This window comes from Chanos chanos, chromosome 7 (genome assembly GCF_902362185.1).
Source record: "Chanos chanos chromosome 7, fChaCha1.1, whole genome shotgun sequence".
Classification (NCBI taxonomy): domain Eukaryota; kingdom Metazoa; phylum Chordata; class Actinopteri; order Gonorynchiformes; family Chanidae; genus Chanos; species Chanos chanos.
Genome location: NC_044501.1, coordinates 37,647,891 through 37,658,480, shown reverse-complemented (window position 1 = coordinate 37,658,480; position 10,590 = coordinate 37,647,891). Strand labels below are relative to the sequence as shown.

At 38.3% G+C, this 10,590-nt stretch overlaps 1 protein-coding gene across 1 annotated transcript in view; it reads left to right on the top strand.

The window, feature by feature from the left end:
- The first annotated feature begins 635 nt into the window (after nt 1-635).
- The window catches only part of LOC115816325 (uncharacterized), a 30,140-nt gene continuing 20,185 nt past the window's right edge, over nt 636-10,590 (top strand). Inside the window, exons 1-4 of the mRNA XM_030779281.1 lie at nt 636-701; nt 9,435-9,774; nt 9,919-10,188; nt 10,317-10,424. Of these exons, the coding sequence (XP_030635141.1) occupies nt 636-701; nt 9,435-9,774; nt 9,919-10,188; nt 10,317-10,424 (784 nt within the window). The remainder of the gene's footprint in view (nt 702-9,434; nt 9,775-9,918; nt 10,189-10,316; nt 10,425-10,590) is intronic.

Below are 10,590 nucleotides of genomic sequence, written 5' to 3'. Positions count from 1 at the left end.
TCATATACCTATTAGACATTCAGTTGTAACCAGGTTTTCACTTTAAAATTACAGAAGCTCACCAGAGCAGATGACTCCAACATCCTGTTCATGAGAACATGAAGCTCGACTCCATGAGGAGATGACACATTCTGAGAGGTGAGTCTCATTCCCCTGGCAGTCAAACACATCAGACCAAATGTGGCCACTCCCCTCTCCAAAATGGTCCAACCCCACGACGGCCAGAGCACTCCCACAATTCAGCTGTCCACAGAGGACACTGGCGGCTCTCTTGTCCCATGATGCATCACACACTGTGCCCCACTCACTCAGGTACTGCAGCTCAACTCGACCAGCACAGGAGTCAGGGCCTCCCACTAGTTTGAACTCTGTGTAAGCTGTGTATGAAAAGTCATCCATTAGGGTCATAGAAACATTACTGTACACACAGGAGAATGTAGCAGTAAAGGTTCGACAGTTCTTTCCTAGTAAATATATATACAATACATATACAGTTAATGAGAGATAAAATATTGCATAGAGGAAAACCAAAATGATTATCCTACACATTCAATAAAGTCATATTAAAGTAATTGTTGTTGTACTGTAATTGTGTGTATAAAGATGTTCAAAGTTTCTTAATGTTTTTAAAGGAAATGTTATACTTTCAGACACTTGTGATGATTTACTCAAAGGTGAGGACAAAAACAGAAACTTTACCGGTGCATGTAAGTCCCACATCATTAGCATGGGAACAATTTAGTTTCTGAAACGGTGATTTTGGACAAAGGAATATCTCAGATTCATTTCCTCCACACTGAAACTCATCTGACAACACATGGCCCTCCCCTCTGCCAAAAGCTGCTCCTCCCAGAATTTCTCCAGGAGCCCCACAGCCCAGCTCTCGACACACAACCTCTGCATCCTGCTGGTCAAAGGCAGCATCACACACCGTGCCCCATTTGTTTCCACGTAGAAGCTCTAGTCTCCCAGAACACAAATTAAATCCATCAGCTAGTCTGGTCACATGACCTGTCAATTCAAAACACATTATAATTTCATTTTAGAAATGTAATTACAAGAAATCGCTTTCACATTTGATGAAGATGTTGAAATAACGCAACGTCTAAACTCTTACAATAGCATGGGAACACATCATACTTCAAATTATAACAGGAAACTGGTTCTCAACAGTGAAAGCACACACACATACACAAAGAGAGAGAGAGACAGAGAGAGACAGACAGGGAGAGAGAGGGGGAGAGAGAGGGGGGGGGGGAGCGAGCGAGTGGTGAGGGGTGCTTTTCTTCCAAGGCTTGTGGTTTGACCAAAGAACAGGTGCAAAAAACCGAAGGCCCCCTGCTGCCATGTTACTTAACCTTTTAACTAAACCATAGAGACATCATCTAGCTTTTTTCACTTTACTGATACTGTGTCTGCATCCTGTCCCAGAATTTTTATTTATTTATATTGGTTAAATACAGACCCTTGAGATGTCTGTTTTGACAATTTAATAAACATTAGTTAAGCATGCATACAACAATAATACATGATAAATAATAATAATAATACTCATGATAAAAATGTATATGACACTTGTAAATGAACTTATTACTGATCTCTGCATCTTATTCCTGAGGAAAATTTGGCCAGACAGACAAATTTCTAAAATTTCTAACTCTGCTTGAGCTTGCTCCCCTACCTACTGCGACAGGCTAAATTTTCTACCCTCTGTATCCTACCTAAGCATTTCTCGGAAAATTAAATGCAAGTTTAATGTATTCATAGTGCTTACTCGTGGTGTTCCAGACATGGTTTTCAATGAGAAATCCTGAGTTGTCATCCTGATTTCAAATGGGACTTCTTGTCCACCTAAATGACTAACCGTGTCCTTACTGTTGGAAATTTAACATCTAAAATGACGCTGACATTACCCCTATGAGGACAGAGGTGCTAATTGATTACCATGGCTTTGAGATTTTTTTTTTTTTTTTTTTGAAGAGTGGGGTGTTGTTTTGTACAACTTCAACTCTGTAACACTGAAAAATACCACCATGTTACTTTTAAAAATAAATAAATTTACAAAAACAAGTCTTATAATTATCCAGAACAGAATGATTGCCTCTGTTTCTGGTAGATCCAGTTCTTTTACGGCTGGAGTTTCCAGCGGAATTATACGGGAAATATATCATTCACGGTCTGTGCGGAGAGTGCGGAGCACAAAGAGATTACTGAGCTATTCGCGATTGCATCCATGAAGCCCGGAACTGAATTTTGCGAGGTGCTCCACAAATGTCAGGAGGACGCCAGCCGTTCACAGATGAGGAAGGCGAGAGACAATCGATACCTTCACCAGATGACTGCTGACGACTTACGCAATGATTATAAACACATCAGTACTACGACTGACATGCCGCTAGGAGTGCTCCGAGAGTAAATCAAGTATAACCGAAAATTCAACACATTTGCTCCTTATACTTCATTATTGTTACGACGGACCACCTACCGGCGTGTGCAGGCAGCTCGTTTTTTTTTAATTCTCAGAGAGTAATGGTCATGGAACAAAAAAGAAGACTTTTTTTTTTACTATTGATACTCTGATTTTCTTTTTCTTCCAGAGTTTTAAATTCGTAGTTCATCTACTCTGTTTATTTTTTATTCATTTGAAAAGCGATTTAATAAGATCAGTCACTGTTACCAAACGAGTCTTTTGTGTTTCCATTTGAGTACAATAAATCAAAACAAATGCATGCGTTTATCTTTGTTTCACCATTTGATCTGATCATGTATCTATATTTTAAGAAAAAGGAGCAAAAAGGTTCATGCTAACCCTTAATGTACTAATCTGATGAATGGGCAAGGATTGCCCGTGTAATAATATGATTTTTTATTCGTCAGATGTACGATGCAATAAGATAAGTCACTAGTGGTCTTTTTTGTTTACATTTGAATTTAATACAGAAAAAACAACACATCCGTGTATCCTTATTTCACCATTTGATCTTTTGACCATTTATTTGCAGTTTTAAAACTGTTTTAGCTGTTGAACATGCAAGTAGAAAGTAGTGTGTGTCTTCAGAAAACATTAGTCACAGGGACCAGTGAGCAAAAAAGTTAATGCTGAGCCTTAATGCGCCAATGAACTTGTCTGATAAATGAGTATGTCAGTATATCCATGTAATGATACAGAAAAATTGTGTCCAGTCTACCTGAGCAGATGACTCCAGCATCATCAGAATGAAGACAGTTATGTTTACCCCATTCTGTTGATTCACAGTTCTTCAGTGTAGACTCTGACCCACTACAGCCAACATCGTCCATCCAGATTGGTCCTGATCCCTCTCCAAAAACAGCAGTAATCAACACCTCTACAGCCTCCCCACAGCCCAGCTCTCTACACACCACTGCAGCATCAGTCTTATCCCAGAAATCAGCACACACTGTTCCCCACTGTCCCTCATGAAGAACCTCCACTCTCCCAGCACAGCGCTTACCACCATTCACCAGCCTCACACTGTCTGGAGCAGAGAGAGAGAGAGAGAGAGAGAGAGAAAGAGAGAGAGAGAGAGAGAGAAAGAGAGAGAGAGAGATAGCCAACAGACAGGAACTTTTATTCTATGTTGAAAAATTGCTTAATTTTTTCTTTTTGTTGTTGTTTAAAGCAATTTAAAATATCCTGTTTTAAAACGAATTAAGTGCATGTAAACACTATGTGAACTGTATGCAAGGAAATCCCTCAAGTGATTTCCAGCCCTGCATGATTTCAAAGTAGACAAATATTTAAAGTCTAAATATCAATCAACAATCTGTAAATTTACTGCTGTGAAAGTCTCAACACTGTACTATATCCGTACATATTTGTATAAAATTCATTACAGCCATTAAAAGGATTCTATCTCTCTTAATCACATCATTTATTACATCTTAAACATGTTTTCTTTTGTTCTCTCTCTACACCATACAAACTCTTTTTAAGTGACCGCTTGACCTTTTGACCATGAACCTGCACTTACCAGCTGTGACGACCTGAATGATGGAGAAGAGAAAAATGATCCACCTCTCCATCTCTCTCTCTCTCTCTGCCCCAGACAACACTCTGTTTGAACAGCTCAGCACAGAGAAGAACCTTCACCTCTGATCTCTCAGAGTGACTGAAGTATCTGTGCACTTTCAACCCCCCTAGAGACAGCACCCTCACCACAACCACCAATTACGCTCACTCTTACCTTATTAGAGAAACTACCACAAATCATCAAACAGCTACAGGGACAAATCAGAGACAGGCGTTTAGTTTTTCTCCAAATTGATCAAATCTATAAGATCAGTGCTGCTGAACAGGACTCCTCCTCTCAAGATCTGAAGACACGTCCATGTGAGGAGAGGAAATACACGACTGTATAGACGCAAACTGTGAGGGAAGAGACGGCCACCGCTAAACTCTCAACTTCAAAGATATTCGACATCTCTGCTTAATCTACACAGATCCTTTATATGGTCTAAAATGACATGAAGTATATGGATAAAGTATTTTTTAGGTAATACAGTATATGAGTTGCTTTTAAAAAAAAAATGTTATGTAATCTGTTTTAAATGTTTTTTGTATGGTGTCACTTTGTTACCAACACGAGAGACATGAACAGAAAGGAGGAATTCGCAGTACTGTTTCCACATACCCCCACATACTTAAACACATAGACAGACCGATGGATAATACAATAGATAAATAGATATGTACATACATACGTACATACATGCATAGATCACACGTAACTATTCACACAAACGGTTCATGCTTAGGAAATGAATGAATGAATGAATGATTGATATTGCAGTATGTATTTATCAGATATCTGATACCCCTATGTCTCTTTCTCTTTCTTGACATCAGAAAAACAGGGAGAGAGAGAGAGAGAGAGAGAGAGAGAGAGAAGGGGAGTTGTGATGTTCACATGGTGTGGTACCGTCCTCCTTCATCCTGTGCACCAGAAACAGCAGATACAGAAAAAAATTGCTTTAGTTTTCTCCTTTTAATTCATATTTTTAGTATATTGGGTTTTTTTTTTCATTTTTATTTCATCCTGTTAAAATTAACCCTACTAGATCTCTCTGAAAAGAAATATTGCTCTATGTCTCTTATTTACAGAAGACAAGTTTTGTAACTCTCTCTCTCTCTCTCTCTCTCTCTCTCTCATGCACACACACACACTCACAAAGCGAGTGAGCAAGAGAGAGAGAGAGACCCCACTTTTCTTCCAGGGCTGGTAGTCTAACCACAGAGCAGGTGCCAAACCCTGTCTGACACTCCGCACTGAGGGAGCCCTGCTGCTAAAATGTTACTGAACCTTTTAACTAAACCATAGAGACATCATCTAGTTTTTTCACACATTATTGACACTGTGTCTGCTTCCTGTCCCAGAGATATTAGACATCCAGGATTGGAAGCACCTGTTCTCAAAAGTCAAAAAAAAAAACCTGAGTGTAATCTACAGATAAAAGTAGTGCTGATGATAAAGTGTTATGTTTAGGTTACTTATTATAAGATCACTGACTCCAATGACACCCATTAGAATATTCAAAGTGTTTGTTTGGGTGTAATCAGAATTTAGATCTGATTCTGAACTATGGCAATTTGAGTTGAACATGTAACTGTCCTTTTCCCGACATATCAGATTATGACTGGTTCTCTTAATATTTCCTTAGTGAATAAATTATGTTTATCATCATTATTAATGCCTTATGCTTGTTCACTGAAAGTCTTTAGTGTGGTATCAGGTAAAGCAATTTTTCTGACAATGTCCTTTTTAAGCAAAGATGCGCACACATAAAACTGAACTGAACTGAATTTTCACCTCGGGAAGGATCACTGACCAATAATAGCAATCTCTGTGATTGCACACACACAGTGAACAGTGAGCAGTAAATTTGTCCTCTGCATTTAACCTATCCAACACACTGGTAGTGAACACACACACACCAGACACAGGAGCAGTGGGCAGCATTCCTTGTGCCCAGGGGGCACTGGGGCTAAAGTGCCTTGCCCAAGGGCACACAGCCATGGCTGTCAGTCCTAGGAGTCAAACTGGCAACCCTTCGGTCACAAGCCCAGTTCTCTAACTGCTAGACCACAGCAGCCCATGCTAGGCCATGGCTGCCCACTATAATAATAATAATAATAATAATAATAATAATAATAATAATAATAATAATAATAATTGGCTCATCATTAACTAGTCTTCTGGGTTTTTTTTTATTTTTTTAATTTAGTTTTAAATTTATCATATCAAGTAATTAGCAACTGTGGAAATGTGATTTCTGCTTAACCCAGTAGAGGTCTTGCGGTGCTGTCAGTATGGATACGCTTTGCACGAAATGGACACGTTATCCACACAAAAACAACTGGAAAAACAGAGTGAAGAAAGAGTCAGGGGCTACAATAAGACACTATACACTATACACTATACACTATACTCTATACAATGTACACTGTACACTATTCACTATACACTATACACGATACACTGTACACTGTACACTGCACATCATACACTATACACTATACACTATACACTATACACTGTACACTGTACACTATACACTATACACTATACACTATACACTATACACTATACACTGCACACTATACACTATACACTATACACTGCACACTATACACTATACACTATACACTATACACTGCACACTATACGCTATACACTGGCATCAGATCCAGGCAGAGGTTTCAAAAACACAAGGCAAACACAATGATCATGAAATTTGGCGAGATAATCGGGCAAGTGAGAGGAGATTCTAGTAATGGGAAGCTCGTTTCACTTTCTGAGAGCATACTTATTCGAAAAATTGTGTTGAAATTGCCATTTCCACGTGACTAATGACATCCGACGCTTCGTACGTCACTGAAACACCAGAAAGAATCTGACCGATTCCTACCCCATAACCTATTGGGGACGTGAACGGACCGGTCATGTATTTCGTAGTGAGCCAGCTACTAATACTAAGAGTCACAAAATGATCAGATTCTCGTACATTATGGGACTTTTGGCATTATTGCTTGTACATTGTGCAGAGGGCAAAAGTACTGAACAAACACGACAATTATCATACATCTGGCAACGCTGTATGGTTACCAAATGTAAAAACCCTAAAACATGATCCCAGAATTCTGTTTTGTATAGTGTGGTGGAAATGACAGTGAGCCCAAAGGAACAGGGGTTCTTTTTATAAAAATACAAGAAAATGTGAAGAAATATTACAATAAATAATATATTTCATTAAAATAGACATTAATGTCTAATTTGAATTCAACATTATTTCAGTATTAAATTCAAAACAAAGCAGAGTTGAAGGTCCAAAGTCTGGCTTAGGGACAAAGGCAATGTAGTAAATACCATATATAAAAGGCCTCTTAATATATAGTAAAATTAATGACTGAGCTATTTTTTTTTTTTTTTTAAAGTTCCTCTTTGTGTGAAGTAAGTGGGGCAACAATAAAAATGCAGAAGTGTTTTTGTTTGTTTGTTTCTTTTACTTATGTCTTCCAGGGACACAAAAATTACCTTAGTTGAAGACTCACCTGTGCATTCTTTGTCTGCAGTCTCGAGTTCATAGCTGCTATAATTTCTGCAAACCACCAGATGTCACTGTGCTGTCTGAAGCTGCTTCGAAGCTTCAGATCTTCTTTCGGCACAATCAGGAAGAAGCCTCAAAAGCTTCACAAGGCTTTGTCTGCCCATGCCTAGAAGGAAAATTGGCTGAACTGTGCATAATTTCAAAGTAAGAATAATATCCATCTGTAGAAACACTCGGTTGTACATAGGATACCATTCAGACTTATATCATAACCCCTGTGACCATCTTCACCACCTGCAGTAGAGTGAGTTAAATCCCCAAATATCACACAGTGTTTCATTACATTCGGTCCGTAATACATATATATGATACATAACTGTTCAGTGTACTATATATAATCCACAACATATCATATCTGTCTGTAGGAGATGTAGACCAACACTCTCCTCTAGTTTTCTCTCAGTGTGAGAATAGTGAACAAAGTTAATGAGCAGACGAAATATGCCCCCATCACAGAACTGTTGAACGTGTGTCAGTGTTTAGGTGTTTGTGAGTTTTTGCAGGTCACTCTGTCTGTGTGCTATCAAGTCGTAAATACTCCTTAGCACAATCTTTTATAGAGTTATAAACAAAGATTAAGGGCATTGATTCAGTGTTTGAAAAAAAAAAAAAAATCTGAAGTACTTCCTGTTGTTGCAGAGTTGATTGATTGAGTTTTATAATACGTTTAGGTGTGTGTGGCAGTTCAAAGGTGTCTGTGTGTTTCTGTGTGTGACTGAATCTGTTTACTAACAGGTTCTACAGGTTAAAAAAACATCATGAAAAGATGAAAATAAACTTTTCTCTCTGATGGTTCTATATCAATCTAGTATGAAATATAATCTGAAAATAAAAATTAAGATCACACGAATGTGATATGTAATTGCTCATATAATTTTACATATAAGAGATAGTCATATAACTGAACAAGAATGTCAAGTGCACCTTAATTTTGTACCTTAACTGTAATTAACTTTGCTTTCGCTAACAGATGTGAGTTGCGTCGTGCCTACAGAACATCTGATGATTCTGAAGTCAGTTAGAAAAGTAGGAGAGGTCTCTGTCAGCAGCAAGTTTTCTGAAATTTGGTTCAAATGTCAAACACTCTTTTATGAACGGCAGGTTCTGCATTAATGTATGAAACATCTAAACGGGGAAAATGAAAATGCTCCTCAGGACTCATGCGGCCCACGGGTTACCTATCAAATAACCTCTTCTTTAGACACTGACGTCATTAAGAGGCGGAGACAGAGGATCAAAGTAAAGTTAATAATATACTGTTTATGGGAGAGGAGCAGCAAAGTGATCACCATTAGCTATGTATGAAACAGAAAGTGCATTTGAGACTTCTCTTAACGCATCGCGAAGCTCTGAATTTTTAAGTTTGAGTTGTGAGGTTAATCGCTGTAAATGTCCTTAAGAATATGTGCTTCCAGTTGGGAATATAGTCTGTCATTACGAGATAATTGCATTACTTGGAGGCAGTAAAAAGGGTTTTAGTTTGGCAACTCGTACGTTCAGTTGCATTTTATAGAACCGTTTCTTTCAGGAATGAATTCACCTCTTGCAATCTTTCTCTTCCTTCACTGCATTCCTGTGTCCAAATCAGGTAAACCATTCATTTAATTTCTACATCTGTGTATGACGTTTTGTGTGTGTGTGTGTGTGTGTTTGTGTGTGTGTGTGTGTGTGTAACAAGACTGTGTGTGTTGGGTTGACATTACTGCCAAAGTGCCAAAGAGGTGGTTATGCTACCTTAATAGCTCATCACTTTGCATGAGGACTGTTTTTATTTCAACACTGTATGTGTGATTCCAGATCAGTTTCAGGTTGTTGGTCCAGATGGTCCTCTTGTTGTTGAAGTTGGTGAAGATCTGATTCTGCCCTGTTCTCTCAAATCCAACATCAGTGCTGTGGACATGAGGGTGGAGTGGTTTAGATTGTGTATGTCAAATTCACTGGTGCATTTATACAAAGATGGTGTTGACAGGAATGAAAATCAAATTCAGTCTTACAGAGGGAGGACATCACTGTTTAAAGATGAACTGCAGAAAGGCAACGCTTCATTAAAACTCTCCAGAGTGCAAATCTCTGATGAGGGAAAATATAAATGTCTAATCCAGTCCGGAAACTGGTATGATGACATGACTGCTGAAATTACAGTTCAAGGTGAGAAAAATGTTCATTCCAAACGTAATCTGACTGATTTATGTGATAATATCCTTCTTTTGTTGCTTACTGATGAAAGCATTACGCTGTAGAATCCTACTCCTTTGTAGTATCCTCAGTCATTCCTGTATCTGATTTTTGCAGTAGTGGGAACACACCCAGTGATCTCTATGGAGGGCTACAGTATTAATGGGGGACTCAGTCTACTGTGTGAAACTAAAGGCTGGAGGCCTGAACCTGAAGTTGTGTGGTTGGACAGTGAGGGAACCAGACTACCAGCTGAAGATACAGAGACACTCAGAGACACAGAAAGTTTCTCTGTTAGACATCGTATCACAGTACAAGACAGTAACACCTACTACTGCAGAGTCATACTGGGCAACCATATGAAGGAGATAGAGATTGCCATCTCAAGTATGTCATGTTTACTGTCTATCTATCTATCTATCTATCTATCTATCTATCTATCTATCTATCTATCTATCTATCTATTTATTTCAGCACGATTTAGACTTATCTTTATTTTCAATTTTGTTTTTCAGGTAGTATTTTCCAGTTCTGGAGGACTCGTAGCATTGGGATTGCTGTTTTAGGTTCTGTTCTTGGCATTGGATTAATTGCAATGATCTGCTATATTCTTTGGAAGAAAAGTAATTCATATATTTATGATCTTCATGGCTTTTTGTGATAAAACTGCAGTTTGAGTTAACTGTAGAATTACAGCTGCACTGGCATAATTACTTCTTGGACATGTATTGCATTGCAAAAAAAAAAGATTTTAATTAACTTGTAATATTTGACATTCTGCTCTTTCAG